The sequence below is a fragment of the Symphodus melops genome (assembly GCF_947650265.1).
Source record: "Symphodus melops genome assembly, chromosome: 16".
In the NCBI taxonomy this organism is placed as follows: Eukaryota; Metazoa; Chordata; class Actinopteri; order Labriformes; family Labridae; genus Symphodus; species Symphodus melops.
In genome coordinates this window covers 19,992,088-20,007,988 of record NC_136706.1, presented here as the reverse complement: position 1 = coordinate 20,007,988, position 15,901 = coordinate 19,992,088, and the positions used below count along the sequence as shown (strand labels likewise).

General features: G+C 39.5%; 1 protein-coding gene across 1 annotated transcript; it reads left to right on the top strand.

The window, feature by feature from the left end:
- Window positions 1-700: 700 nt before the first annotated feature.
- On the top strand, window positions 701-15,901 carry pip5k1ba (phosphatidylinositol-4-phosphate 5-kinase, type I, beta a). The gene is made up of 15 exons (XM_079364269.1): window positions 701-812; window positions 4,031-4,267; window positions 4,695-4,825; window positions 6,114-6,231; window positions 6,329-6,481; window positions 7,510-7,806; window positions 10,869-11,053; window positions 11,146-11,226; window positions 11,495-11,543; window positions 11,670-11,754; window positions 11,848-11,988; window positions 12,092-12,182; window positions 12,969-13,065; window positions 13,856-13,926; window positions 15,778-15,901. The coding sequence occupies exons 2-14, from the start codon at window positions 4,193-4,195 to the stop codon at window positions 13,892-13,894; spliced, it is 1,542 nt and encodes a 513-aa protein (XP_079220395.1). The 5' UTR covers window positions 701-812; window positions 4,031-4,192; the 3' UTR covers window positions 13,895-13,926; window positions 15,778-15,901.

Sequence of the window (15,901 nt, the reverse complement as noted above, 5' to 3'; positions counted from 1 at the left end):
TCCCGTGATGTTGTCTAGCTCCTCCCAGGGGCTGCTGAGGTGTTCCCATGACCAGAAGGGATACACTGGAAGACCTCTAAATGGGAAGCATCCTAATCATACTCCTGAAACACCTAACCTGGATCCTTTGGAAGTGAAGAAGCAGCAGCGACTATGAAATAACACTATGTTTTAACATGCAATACCCCAACGAATCTGTAAAAACGTGATATCATGACATAAGACAGCACTGAAGCAATTTCTTCTGTTTAAAAAAAAAAAGTTGTTATATTTGTAGGTGTGCATTTATTGAATGTCCCTTTTTTTAAGAGATGTAACTCTCGTTAGACAGTTTACAAATGAAATTTTTTTTAAAAACAGTTCAAGCAGAGACATTACAGAGAGTAAATCACAGACTTGGTTAAATTAGGTTTAAACTTATTAGGTTAAACCTTAAATTAGGTTTAAACTTAATTAAACCAAGTGTTTCGATTTGTATCAAATCGAAACAAACTTATACCTATAGATGGAAGATGTTAAAAAAAAAAAAGATGTGGTAAAGTCCCTTAAAAAAAATGTTTCCCCTTCAAACTTCTGTAAACAACAGGGTGAGAGAGATAGAGAGAGAGAGAGAGAGAGAGAGAGAGAGAGAGAGAGAGAGAGAGAGAGAGAGGAAGTGGTGAGGATGCTTGGCATTTGTTGCAGCACTTCAGTCTTCCTCTCACCACAGTCAGTCCGCCGGTCAAAGAGTTGATCTCAAACAACAGTCAAGTGTCATCGCTGGTGTTAAACAGTCCCGCATTCAACGCTTCCCCACAACCATGCCTGATGAGGTAAGTGCCCGGAGAGCTTTCTTTACCTTGAACACATGTTGTTTTGAATTCTTTTAGAACACAAAGATGGAGCCACTTCTCAAACGTTAACATCTGTTCCTGCACCAGTGAGCCGTTGTAAGGAAAACTTTTTTTGAAACTCCTGTAATAAGACATCAATAGTAATAATAATAAATATGAAAGTGTTACATAACCTGTACAGATTATATGTGTGTATGACAGGAGGAAGATGATCTACTGATGGTATCACAAGAGGAAATCAGCTGCACTTCCCTTCAGTCAGGGAGAAAGTAAAATGTCGGCAACACGCTGGGAAGGCTTGTTCACATTTACATGTATTCAAAACAGCTGCAGTCAGAAAGTAATGGGAGTGCGTGCAGTTTTAAATAGTCACCTGAACATACCAGGTTGCATAAGACTACAGCCTGTACAAAAGGCCTTTGTTGTATCAGACCTGGAGAGAGGTTTTAAGGTTTCCAGAGGTGGTGATGACAGTAACGTGTTGTGGTGGATAGGCCTACTTTAGCTTGTGATGCCTCTAAATGATGTTGCTTTATACTGAGAGGGGTTGTCAACTGCGTTGTCAACTGCGTTGTCTTTAACTTTTCAATCCATTGTCAATGAACGAATGGCTGAAAACAAAATAAGTTGTATTTGTTAGAAAGGTATGAAAATACTGTTACAAGATTATCTTTCATTACACTGAGACTCTCCCAGTGATGGGGAAGTTAATGAAAATCAGTTACTAGTTATTACTATTAAATAGTTTCTGAGTAACTAGCTGAGTAGCTGCGTTGTTAAAGTACGGTTACCTCGGAAAGTTACTATAGCGTTCCTTTTTGCTTGGATACTCATTGTTGCTGATGCAGGGCGACATGAAACAACTCTCACATTTCATACAACATTGACATCATCTTTAATACGTTGGTATTTTGCTAATCATGTCTCTGAAGGCGATAGACGTAGTGGTTGATATGAAGCATGATTGTCGTCAACAGCATACCTTACTATCAGCCTGTTTAGTCCTGGCTTACAGATCGTTGAGCTGGTGGTTGTAGAAGCTATTTTATTCATGGAATTGTGGATTTAAAATCAGGCCAGTTGTTCAGATGGATCGAGGCCTCCTTGGTCTGCCGAGCTAACCTGAGCTGGACCTGGGTTCGCTCTGACAGCTAGTTTAGAAGAAGCGGTTAGACAGACAACAACTTCTATTTTTGGCAGTGGAGAAAGCTTTTCACCCTGCACACAGACGTTCAGGTGTCCAAATCTGGGCACTTTAATGTTAGTAAGCCACCACAGCGACTGACAGATCTATGACCTGCACTGATCACACAAGGTGGTAGGAAAAGGTGCCCATCTATGCAGCCTGTTTAAGCTAGTCACCAGCGTTTGCTTCACCGATGGTCACAACAGCATTACTTCCAGCCTGTTTGTGTTTGCTCGTTTCAATATCGTTCTATTTCCACATTCCCACCTTGAATATGGAGACTTGCAACATATGCGAAACACAGCATATCCTTTGCCTGTCACTTTTCAAAGGAAGCTGTGACTACTTTTTCCTATCCGGCATGACAGCTAGCCTACCTGTTGGTACGCTGCAGGTCCTGTTAGCCTGTTAAGCTAGGCTAGCTAAGCAACAGTGCCAACCTGAGAGTGATTGACATAAAGACAAATATGTATTGACCTTTGACCTTTGTGTATTAGTGACATTTCTCTATTTGATATAATCAGCAACAGCCATGACAACATTGATTGACATTTAACAGACAAATCAGTGTAATTAAAACATTGCTAATAATGTGTCTCACTATGTAGAGCACACTAATGCACTTACTAATGTCTAATCCAGTTGTGTTCACTAATACAGACCTGTAATACGACTGTTTGTTTTTTATGTAAAGCAGCATAAACTTGAACTAACCAGCCAAAGACTCAACTGTACTATCTAAAAATAAATGACCCCAATCACGACGGTAACCACCAAACCAATCTTCTTAAATAGGCTTTTTTGTTCTCCACAAGCTGTAACTCATGCATGCCAACACATAGAGAACTGTTAAGTATATCCTTAAGAAACAAACCTTTTCACCATGACACTTGAGAAAATTGTTTCATTTTCTTCTTTGAGGCCACAGAAACCACATCCTGAAGCAGTTCTTAAAATAAACAGGGGGGCTCTTCTGTGCAGGATCTGTGCAGGATTTTGCAAATTTGCAAAATTTCAAGTTCAGTTGCAACTTGTCAAACAATGATCAACATGTTTGGACTATTCATCTTTTTTATTATTGCAGGTTGCTAATGTTAAATAACCATCATTGGAGGTTTAAATAACTGGTGTACAGTATGTGTTAATGATATTATACTGCATTAAAAGTAACCAAACCACCTTGTTTAACCAAATGAATTATATTTAATTTGACATTTTTATGAATCAATTTGCATCTTTGCATAATGTTTGGTTTATGTGGATGAATTTATGGTTAAAACTTCAACTTCAATACCAAAATAGCAATTGTGATAATTAGACCCTTTCCGGAGTTGTGTAGCCCTCAATGTGTTAAAATGTAAAAACATTCTGTAAGTCAATTAAAATAATTTCCATGAGTTGATAACACTGATGTAAAGAAGCTTGCTGCAAAATGAGAAAAGTCAACATAAATAAACACTTGGCACTCAATAGTAATAAGTTGTGGGTCCACACTGCTTAATAGTCCTCATTAAGGGCAACTTACAAACAGAGAGAAAGCCTCATTATTTTACAGTAATATTACTGCAGAAGCAATTGTAGAAGTCGCTCAGTTATGTCGTTCAGATGTCTTGAGGTTGAGGTTCACGTAAACAAACACGAGTCCATTCATGTTCTGTTATAAAACAGGGGACTTTGGTATGTAATTACTTTCCAATCCTTCTTAATGAGGATCAAGGTTCATTGTGAGGCATTCTGGAGCTCAACACTCTCACAAAACACTGAGGTCCCTCATAACTCAGAGGAGCCTTGGACTGAAAGGTCTGCTGACTTTAAAGCTCTGCTCGTTGAATGAAAGTTTGTAGTTAGAAAAAAATAAGAATAGACAAAGTTTGGAAGAGATTTCTGAAGTCCATAAATGTTACTTTAAGGTTAGCAGTTATGGCGGTGCAGTTTTTCTCCAGCTGACGTGTGCTTTGCATCCTCATTTATGCAAACGCCACATGTTGTGTAACTCTTCTTCTCTTCACAGGAGCGGGTTTTTTGGAAAATACAGTTTCAATAGAGCTCATTAAGGTAATTCACTTCGTCTGGACGTTCATCACTGAGAGGAAATAAGGAACTTTGCTGACTTCACTGTTGGAGGAAGAACGTCCGTGCTTCCCTCTGCTCAGGTTCTCTCTCTGTACAGAAAATGTCAGTCTCTTCCACCAATGACAGTTTGGGAAGAGGAACCAAAACCTCTAAAGTGTCAAAGGATCATAAAAAGGTAAGCAAATGCCATTATTAATGATCATGGAAGGAAACATTTCTTACATCCTTTTGTTTGGACCTCAATGACACCAAGCATTGAAACAAAATCAGAAGCGACTCGGAAAGTAAATCATTTACACTAGCTCTAACACAATAGAGTGGGACTACAGTAGTTTGTTAGACTTGACTCATTTAGTCCTTAAAACTAAAGACAGTCTTTCTAGGAGACTTCAAGTTGTTAAAGTTTTGTAACAAAGTAAGATGCATTCATCCATAGGAGAACCGAACGTCTTACCACAATTTTCTGGCAATCCATCCCAAAGCAGTTGTTATTGTTCAGTCTGAATGTAAACAATGGTGTGGCATTCATAAAATGAAGAACTATATAAATGCTATGTTAAATAATATTCTTTTTTCTTTCTCTGTGGGATGTTTTTATTCAGCCGACGCCAGCTGCCTTGAAAGGAGCCATCCAGCTGGGCATCGGTTACGCTGTAGGAAACCTGAGCTCAAAACCAGACCGAGATGTTCTCATGCAGGACTTCTCTGTGGTGGAGAGTGTTTATCTGCCCAGGTATGCTCTCAAATCTGCATATATTATTGGTGGACATTGAACATAATTAAATAATATTTGTAAATGAAACTTAAATACTTTTCCCCCAAATTACAAAACATTATTTTTAATCTCTGTAAGGAGCCATGCAGATAGATTGTTTTTTATTCAGTGATCATGTTACATGTCCTTGCACTTCCCTTATAAAATTGAGGGAGAACATCTGTTTAGCTTTTAAATGAAACACTTTCTGCCCATTACAAGCTTAGTTATCAGTTATCCACGCACTTGGCAAACACCAAAGCCTTCGCAAGTGAGCCAGCGTAATTGGAAACGTGTGAAGAAATGGCTCTATAATTAAAACAATTTCCAAAACGTTGTATGCATCTTAAAGAGTACACTACTGTATCTGCCGTATAACTACTGTTTATGTTATAAATTATTATTATAAATTATAAATAAGTTACAAATTCGAGGTGATTCACAGGCTCCTTTCTTGGAAATGTTATTCTAAAGAAAGGAGGTGACAGCACATGAGAAGAAAAATGAGAAGTCAGTGGAAGTCTACAGCTACATTACTTAAGGTTTGGCAAAAACCACACATTGCAGCAATAGGTGATTAGGTCAGCAGACAATTCCATAGTCACAACAGGAAAAGTACAGACGTCACTAAAACATGAATGCTGGCTGAGTGTTATTAAAGTTTCCTGGTAATGACAGCAAGGCAGCACGGAACTAACGCTGAACTGAAGCAGCTCAATAGAATCTAGCCATGATGTTCTTTGAAGGTAGAGTCAGTAGCCATGTTTGTTGCAACTTGTAAACACATAAACTATGCCCATCGGCCCCAGATCATAACACGCTAGCACAGCTAACCGCCGGGTTTTGGCATCTGCCTGTTCAACAGAAAGCAGACAAACTCCATCCACGGGTAAAAGCCCTCGATTTGAAACGAGCTTTATCCAAGTTTACATTTTCTCTGTATTTATGTACATTTGTTTATATTTACCCACACGTTCGCTGAATTTGCATCCACTCCTAAACTCACCTGCGTGCTTCCATTGGCTGGGGGATCCACACCTGTTCCCCGCCCGAAACATCTTGTGTCAACCAAAACAAAATATCCAAGTCCAGAAAGAGGATAGGGCCTCTGCAGATCTATGGAGGCCCATAAGTGATAATTTAGTGGCATTAATTTTGCATGTGTCTTTTTTAGGAAATAACAACTGACTCTGTCTGTAATGTTTACCCTGTTCCTCTTCATCATCTTTGCCATTTAAAATGTCTTCTGTTGTTGTTTGTTTTCCAGTGAGGGCAGCAACCTGACTCCAGCTCATCACTTCCCAGATTTTCGCCTGAAAACATATGCACCGCTGGCTTTTCGTTACTTCAGAGAGCTGTTTGGAATCAAACCAGATGACTATCTGGTACAGATTTGCACACAACACAAAGTGACGAAAGTGTCAGTAGAATTGATTGCTACACTTGTTCCTGCTAAGACTGTTGCATCATTTTGTATTTCAGTACTCCATCTGTAATGAGCCTCTGATCGAGCTGACCAACCCCGGAGCCAGTAGTTCCTGGTTCTACCTCACAAGTGATGACGAGTTCATCATTAAGACGGTGCAGCACAAAGAGGCGGAGTTCCTGCAGAAGCTGCTTCCTGGTTACTACATGGTGAGTGCAGTCTTCAAACACAAACTCTCTTAATGTTTACATCCAAAAGAAAACGACAAAAACGTGCTAGTCCTATCTTGAAATATTTCTCTTCCTTGAAGATTTGGCCCATTACTTTTCTACTTTGTGCACTTTCACTTCTTGCCTTAGATATTGAAAACTATGAAACTAGCAGCAGGAATAAATGTTATGTTGCCCAGATTTCCATGCATTTGTGTTTGGTGTTGCCTAACCTGCATGTCTGACCAATATTTTTTACAAGTTAGTCCCTTAAGCTTAACTAGATATCACAAATGATTAGTTAATAGAATATTTGATGCTATAAAATGTATGTTGGAGGTCCCATATTATTTGTTTTCTGGTTTTATATGCTCTTTAGTTGTTTTTCAGGTGTCTGGTGCATGATTAGGCACATGTATCTGCAAAAATTCAAAGTCTGCGGAAACCTCTCATACGTCCTCATATCAGCTATAGCAGTAGCTGCATGTAACACTCAGGTCCCCTCCCCCCCAAATGAAATTATAATTTAATATTATAATTATTACTACTAGCTGAAACTACTGCTATAGGAGACATGTGTCAGACAAGGATGAAACAGATTTTAAGAAAGATTAATGGTGTTTGTTAGACATTTAGGGCAAAAAGGAAGAACTTTTAGCAAATACAACATGACATATTTATGTCCAGGACAAGATCAGCACAGAGATAAATCATCCAATCCACAACTCAAAGATTCATTACAGGAGCTTTAAATTGAACAAATTGTTTCCTGAGTGTGCTTAGGCTGTATAATTCATACCTCTGACCTTCCCCTTTTGAGGTCTTTATTTGAATTGCCTATATTGTAGAATCATGTTAATCCTTTAAAAAAGTGTATCGCAGTTTTGACCAGATTTACCTATGGAGGCCCATAAGTGATCTTTTTATTTTGTGTTTTGATGTCCTCAGAAAAGTAGTACCAACCAAATGTGTCTGATGTGAGTGACTGATAAATGACTGATATATATTTTTGTTTTTTGCAATTGTAGAATCTGAATCAGAACCCGAGGACGTTGTTGCCTAAGTTCTACGGTCTTTACTGCATCCAGTGTGGCGGCATCACGGTCCGCGTGGTGGTGATGAACAACGTGCTTCCCCGCGCCATGAAGATGCACTACAAGTATGACCTGAAGGGTTCATCGTACAAACGCCGCGCCTCACGCAAAGAGCGGTCAAAGCCCTTTCCCACTTTCAAGGACCTGGACTTCCAGGAGATGCACGAAGGCTTGAACTTTGACCATGAAACTTACAATGCTCTGATGAAGACCCTGCAGAGAGACTGCCGGGTAGGTTTCACACAAACAATGCCTGTCACGCACACACACACAGACTCTCAGTGCTCGAAAGCCTGTCACCTGCAGGTCTATCAAGCATTTCATCTTTTTTTTTACAGTCATAACACTGTGGCAACTGACAGGTCAGGAGTATAACACCTCGATATGATGTCACTTGTCAGTCGGTATGAAATGTTTGGGAGCGAACATTTGTCCTCTAGGTTGATGTGTTGGAGGCAGGAAAAATGAGCTGGGTTCAGGATCTGAGTAACTTTTACAAAAGCTTGATTGTTATGATTATGATTGATTGGCAGAAGAAAAAAGTCAGAGCATCTGTAAAGCTGCAGCTCTTGTGTGAAGCTCACTGCCGAGCGGCAACACCCGGGGCATGGGCAGGGCCTTCCATACAAGGACTGAGGAAGTAAACCCAGTAATATTCAGATAAGGAAGAACTGGTTCATGTGGTCTGATCCACATGAGCGGTGCCCGTGTTGACCCCTGGACACTGCTGAAAACTCAGTGAGCGGTGGCGTGGCTTGAGTTGAGTTTACCTCTGAATATCCCAGAATTCAATCAAACAAAGCATCTGTAGGACATGCTGGACAGACATCGGCACATGCGTAAATGATGTTGTATGAACCGATGTCTTCAGCCAATGTTTTCCTGTTGTGTTGTATCTATTTAACACTGGCATGTAGTACGCCTAACTTCTGATTCAGAGAAGTCACCTGTTGGACAAACTCTGTTCAAAGTCAAAGACCAGAGAGTATGTTGGCATGGTGAGACTCTTACATCAAAAGAAGTCATGAGATAAACATTGGTATTAGAATTGCCTATCAGTTGTCGATGCTTCACTTTAGTCTGCTGCTGACGTCTTGGTGTCAGATACCACGTCACACATTCAGAGGTCTATGGAGTCCATGTATCATCAGGTCAAGGCCACGCAAGACAGATAACACAATGTGAGGCAGATGGTCAAGATATAATGGATGACGGCTGATTCTGGATGTCTGTGACACGTTTGACTGATAAAGTGGAGGGCTTGTTTGGTTTTATGTCAGTTGAACTATCAACGTATTAGTTTCATAGTCTGTTGTTGTAAAGTGGATTTATTGCTGCTATAAACTGTTAACATGCGTGCAAATGAAAAGAAGGAGGTGCCGCTTATCATGCTGCTCAGGCATCCAGAGTAGATCAAGTGCAACTTTAGGTGTGGCTAGCTCGCTTCAGCAGTGTATCCAACCCAGTCTGGGAGCATGGACAATCAAGACTGTAATAGTATTTTTCACACCCATGATCTTTAAGGGTTATGGTCAGGGGATCTTAGGTCGGACAAAAATTGCAATTAAAGGTTGTAAGGTCCCAAAGGTTCATTCTAAAGCCCAAATACATTAAATTCACAAAAAATAACATAAAGAATTCAAAAAGCTGAATTGAGAGTTTTCTGATCATAAACACTTTTGATTATTTTTCAGTCGGATGTTTAAATCGCCTCTCGACAAATTCTGTACTTCGGCTAATTTAGCCACACTGCTCCTGAATCCCATATCATTATGCAACCATTACAGCATATTTCTATAATGTGCACACTCTGTACTGAACCACGAGCGGCTATGATGTCCTCATTAGCGCCTTCCTGTTAGTACATTCGACTGAAACAACAGTGGCCACTTGATGGAGGATTAAAAGTGAAGCACCTGACTCATATTATCGAGCTCTGGAGCTGGACTCTGGAGCGCAAACTGACCGATCTGGGTTGCAATGTGCTCCTGTCATGCCTCGATTTAATACCTTTGTTTATGTGTTAGGTAACGTCGCAGAAAGTAAGGGCCTCTTTGTTTACAGGAGCCCATGACATCAGTGTTGGGTCAGAGGGATTTCAACTTACTGTACTTTGGTTCTCAGATCCAGTCTTTGCCTGTTTTGGTGACAGAACTAAAACGTGTTCAAGAATGAGTGGTTGCTGAAATAGAACGTATCAATCATGTTTCACTTATGATACTTATAATAAAACTGACAATAAAAAGTGTAGAAACACGAACAGTGTTGAATCATCTTCAGCTAGGAATTAGCATTTAGTAGCAGTATCATATCAGGTGCTCAGCCATAAAGTTAGCTTGATAAATAAATGGATTAGGCTCCAGCCAGACTGTCTTGTCTCTCTTATTGACAGTATAACTGCATTACTTAGATAATGTAACGTTTGACAACTGTTCTGCTCCTCTTCATTTTAGGTGCAATATATTATTATCTTTTAATTCATTATTATTTTTAGTCCTCCAATAAAAAGAATTTAAACAACCTTAGCTAGCTACAAATTTGCATGTTAAAGGGATACTTCACCCATTTGCATGAAGCTTTGTATCATTAGAAACATGGTAGTAGTGTAGTCCTCATTTTGCCCTGAGACGAGAAAAATATGTTTTTCTTTGCTTGAAAGTTTTCTTCATGTGATGCAATATGACGCTTTTTGCATAAATAAATACTTTAAGATCAAAGCAGTCATTACTTACGTAGTCCCTGCGATCCAAACATGTAAAAAACATTATACCAACAAGTTAATAACTAAATTAGATGATAACTTGTGGGAACAAGATACATATCATGTATGCACATTTTAACATTGTGGGCACAAGATCGGAGCCAGGGAATTCCCAAAAAGTATTATAAGTATAGTAAATGTTCACACCAGATATTATCTTAATTATTCTTTTCAGGACTGTTCAGAGGCTCCATATTTATTTGTTTAGCTCCAGAGCTACTCAGGTTTCATTTCACGACACTGACTATGCAGTACAGACAGACAGCAGCAGATGGTGCAATCACACTGCAGTTTATACATCAGCTATGAGTGAAACTCAAGTTATCCTTATGTAACTTAATAAATCATAGTATTTAAGTTATTTAGATATCAATTAAATAGTGAAGTATGTAGTTGAAAGTCTTGTTTTTCATTGTTCGAGCTGGAAAATCATCGTCTGACATCTTATTCAGATGTCAGACCTTTGTTCACCAAGCGAGGAGTCTTCCCTTTATATGGGAGAAACTTACATTCAGTGTCTCTCTCTGATCAGGTCCTGGAGAGCTTTAAGATCATGGACTACAGTCTCCTGTTGGGGATTCACATTCTGAACAGGAAGCCTCTCAGCAGAGGAAGCAGGTGTGACAGCAGGAAGGGACAGAAAGTCCTTTACTCCACCGCTCTCGAGTCCATCCAGGGGAACTTGAAGGACCCCGATCCAGTGGCAGACGACGACACGTGAGAAGAGTTTTTGAGTACAATGTGGAAACAACAAAGACATTTGTTTGTGTCATGAAAAACTGTGTACAATAATGACGTGCCTTTTTCAGACTGGGAGGGATTCCTGCCAAACACAAAGACGAGCACCTTCTCATCTTTTTGGGAATCATCGACATCCTTCAGTCCTACAGGTGAGCTCACGCTGTCACATAACACACGCTTTCACAGCTTCTCTCCATGGCAAACGGTCACATTTACATTCTGCAGACAAGTCGCCAAGACTAGAGGTTCTCAAACTATGACTATGCCTATCCAAACACCAGTAACACAAAAGAACAACACAAAAAAAAAAAAAAATATGCATGATTTGATGTAGTTATAAATTGTAAGACATACAGTATATGTTTTATTAGGCATGTGATCAGTAACGTGTTGTGTTTTTTTTACTGTTATTTTCAGATTCATTAAGAAGGTTGAACACTCCTGGAAAGCTCTAGTTCATGATGGGGTATGTAACTTCACATTCTGCCATTAACCTGTTTGTTGCATTACGTAGAACATGAACGTATCTGCACAGGTGTTCAGCGTCTGTGTTTTAGTGTGTACATATCTGACTGCTTTCTTTGCCTTTCAGGACACCGTGTCGGTTCACAGGCCTTGTTTTTACGCCGACAGATTCCTGAATTTCATGGGCTCGACTGTATTTAAAAAGAATCTTCGTAAGTTGTTGCGGAAACATAACCAACACAGCTGGATTCGGCTTTGTGTTTATTTGACTTACAGTATATGCTTGATTTCTTTGTGTGTCTCAGCTTTAAGAGGGATGTCTTCAAAGAGAAAGAGGACTTCCTTCTACGCAGTGCGGTCAGCGTCTCAGGAGTTATTGACCGCACGGCGGGAGGAGAAGAAGGAGGAGAAGAAGGCACAAAGTATGGACAACCTGGATGGACAATGTACGTCTAAAAGGCCTCTTTAAACAATGCAGTGTGGACAGTTTGTGTCATTTTGTGAAAGGTTATTTCACATTTTCTGATTCTGGATCTTCTTATTCAACAGTTTACACTTCCTCCAAACAACCAGATCTCCTACCCAAACCTGCAGTTTCTTTTGAGTCCAGCAGAGCGGATGAGAAGGACCCTGACAGCAGGTATTTACTGTGTGCAGGTCTTTGACATGAGCTCTGTATCTTTCAAACGTTAACAGTGTTTGATCACTGCACGTTCAAACACAGAGCACAGAGCTGACCATGTCAAGCAGCAGGATAATTGTCATGATAGTTATGTCATGGTGCAATATTACTGAAATTGTATAATTTACTCATTACAGCATAAATCTCACCCTGTGACTATTTTTAAATTAAATTATTTTGACATTAGTGGGAAAACATAAAACATTGTTATCTTTTCTTGATTATCCCGGTACGGCTGGGAAATGAGAGGACTCCCCCACTATGGGAATCAATGATATTGTGAACAAGTAAAGCAATGCGTTTAATCATTAAAGTATCAACAGGTTTTATTTGGGGTAATAATTCTAATTGTAAAGAAATGAAGATAGCCGAGCGGTAATGTGCAGGTTCCAATCTGACCTTGGCTCTCGCTGCATGGCCTCCCCAACTTCCTCCTTCCAGCATTTCCTGTTTCTCTTCAGCTGTCCTATTTATTAAAATCTAAGTTGTTTAGTTGTGCATTATTAATTGTTTTTTGGTTGAATTTCTTGAAAAATGTATGTTGATGTTTTTAAATTTATCTCAAGTACCACAACAGTCGAGACTCACCAGAAAACCCCAAATAACAACTGAATAGATAACTCGTTAAATACTCAAGAAATCACAAATACTGCTGCCACACACGTCAGAGGAGCTAAAGTGCTAAAAGGAGGTCATGTATGATGATAATCATCCTTCCATCTCGTTTCCTCTTTAATATCCCAGTGAAGACAGACGAGCCTCCAGTGCAACGATCGCTCTGGAGGACCCTTTGCCGTCTTTCAGCATGAGCCAATCGGACTCTGAGCTGGACGACTACTTGGTATGACAACATTTATTTTATAGAGCTGGCATGTTTTATAATTACAGGATAAAACTGATTTTATAGTACAGTTAACTGACACACACCAGCACTGTGTACTTCCTCCTCGGTAACCTTCTGACCCTCTCTGATAGAACCGTCCTTATCTTTGAATAACATGACAACACCAATGGAAAGTGACTGACACTCGTTTGGATAACCAGAGGCATCTTAAACGTCAAGTGTTTTGAGACACGTTTTGACTTTTGTTTCAAGAGATACGCAATAGTGGAGATGCGAGCATGTACTCACTATACTTACTACTAAACTTCCCCTTCAGTTTAAAGGAACAGACCCAAAAGCTGTTACATGGCACAAACCACTACAACATCCTACTAGTATATATATATATATATATATATATACTGTATATACTGTATATACTCACAAGTCTCATGAGATCAACAAATGATCTAAGTCCTTACATGTACACATACTTGTTTCTTTGTTTCTTTTAAGCCCATTTTATGACGTTTTCTGGGTTTTAAAAGAGGAGTTGTCACATCCATCTACCTCATGAAGTAGGACATACAACTAGGACATTCAATAGAAAATAACCTGCACACATACTCACACTCTTTGCATCACCAACTTATTAGAACCAATTGCAATGTTACCTTTGTCAGGTGTGTGACATGATATTTCCTGAGGGGAAAAAAGGAGAAATGGACTTGACTTTGTTGCACTGGTGTATTTTGGAAACATCCTTCACGATGAATCCAGGGGTCACTGGGTGTTTCTGCATTTTCAGCCTCACACAGTCTCTCCCAGGAGACCCAGCTGGAGTTGATTGGTCGTTTTTCTTCCCAGAACCCATAAACTGTAAGCAGTAAATGACATTCTTCCATTTTTCTATGGGCTCTTGTCTTGTCTTAGACACAGTAAAGAGCACTGGGGACGTTGTGATGTCTCCATCTTGAAACATGTCGATTCAAGTGATCCTGAGCGTAACTAGGACACCTCACTGCTTGCATCTTCCTGCATGTCATTAGCTGCAATCCCAGCATGTTTTTGTTTCTCATACTGTTCCTGAAACTTTTCTTCTGTGGTGATGGGAGGCCCCTCTTGCATCCTGTGACGTTTGAAGTGGGTGACTCAGCAGACTCCTGCGCCTCTGTGCCCCCCCCCCCCTCCCCTTTTTTCACTCTTCCTGTCAGTGTCCGCTTGAGAAACTTCCATGAATCCCCCTTTTCTACAGTATTTTCTTACGTAACCAATAAATCCTCATTCAGGCTTATGTGAAGCTTTTCTTCAGCCCCCATTAAGCAGTTCTGCAGACGTCTCAGTTAATCTAATCTTAAAGCTCGGAGAGAAAACAGTAGGATTCAGGAGTTAAAAAAAATAATGCAGGGAAAAGGGAAATATAGAGCTTGGATTTGGCTGCTCAGAGATGATCCACTGTTGTTGTTTTTTTCACCTTTAGCCCCCATGATAGAATTTAGTTCAGTCTGGACTAACAAAGATATACTGTCTTTATTCCATTACTGTACGTTATTTTATCTGAAGGTTTATTTAAAAGCTTTTTCCTATAAATTCAGTCAATTCGGGGCTGTCTGTGCATAAGTCTTGCCGTGTGATCATTTTTATGGCTCTCATCACTGACCTTTTTGTAAATAGGTCAGTGATAAAAATGAAGTTTCCCATGATGTAATAATGACACGTATGGAAACCTTCTGCTGTCTCAAGAAAGTATAAAACTCTGCAGGAGATTTGGGAAACTAGTCAGCACACACAAACGTGTGTCACACAAACCGGCGACTGACATAGGTACTAATATTGACTGGGATTAAAACAGCTTCAAAGCTGCTATACTTTCAGTATGACCAATATGGCAAACATCATGTGAAGAAAAAGCATCCTTTAAAGTTTCTGTGCATGTTCATATTTGCAAAAAAAAATGCAATACTTGGCTTGAAGGCCGTTGTAAAAGAAAAATATAAACAATCTTGGGGATTCTTGCGAACAAAAAACTGTGGTCTAAACCATCTCTATGTGCACTGTGTGTTTCTTTTGGTGGCAATCCTTGCTCTTTGCTGCTGTGACAATGGAAATTTCCCTGATGTGGGATGAATAAAGGAGTATGTTATCTTATCTGTGTACCAAGTCCTCAATACTTGCTCAAGTAAACAGGCCTGGAAAATAGAACTTTTCATACACAAAGAGTGAAAAGCAAAATACTTTGCACATGTATTTTATAGAAGAGGAGTGGGTGGAGTAGTTGTAGTGAGATGAGTCTATCCAAATTAAACTCCTGCCCACTATCTAACTTATAAAACTCTTCTTATTTTTACCTGGCTTGGATTTGATGTGCACACAGTCCTCTTCACTTGGATGGGCTTCTAAATCAGGCAATAAAAGTACTGTGGCTTTAAAAATCATAAAGATAAGACTACAGCAAGGTCTACTATAACTATAACCTGTGTCACATCATTAAAAAATGTAAAAAATAAAATAAAATTTAAAAAAAAATTGTGAAAACAACTGAGTGATCTAGAGAACGTTTATATTGAACCATGAATTTTAGATAATCAAATAATTTGCATGTTGGACACAGGCATGAAGACATAAGTTATCCGTCTGTTATTTGTTCACAATATTAAATCTTCAATGAGCTCAAATCCAGCTGTTTTTTACCCTAATGATAAAGAAAAATGTATGTGTTGTGTTTTACAGTGAAGATAAGAGAGTGATTGTTTCTCTCTGGCCTCCTGGACTTTTGACATCCCAGTCTGACAGCTTCGAGACATCCGGACTTCCTTCACCATCACTCTGCGCCTCTCCTTCTTGAAACTAAATG

Coding starts and splice junctions, on each gene's coding strand:
- pip5k1ba (XM_079364269.1), top strand. CDS start 4,193: ATGTCAGTCTCTTCCACCAATGACAGTTTGGGAAGAGGAACCAAAACC. Junction 6,232..6,328: donor TCAAACCAGATGACTATCTG/GTACAGATTTGC, acceptor TTTGTATTTCAG/TACTCCATCTGTAATGAGCC. Junction 11,227..11,494: donor GACATCCTTCAGTCCTACAG/GTGAGCTCACGC, acceptor TGTTATTTTCAG/ATTCATTAAGAAGGTTGAAC.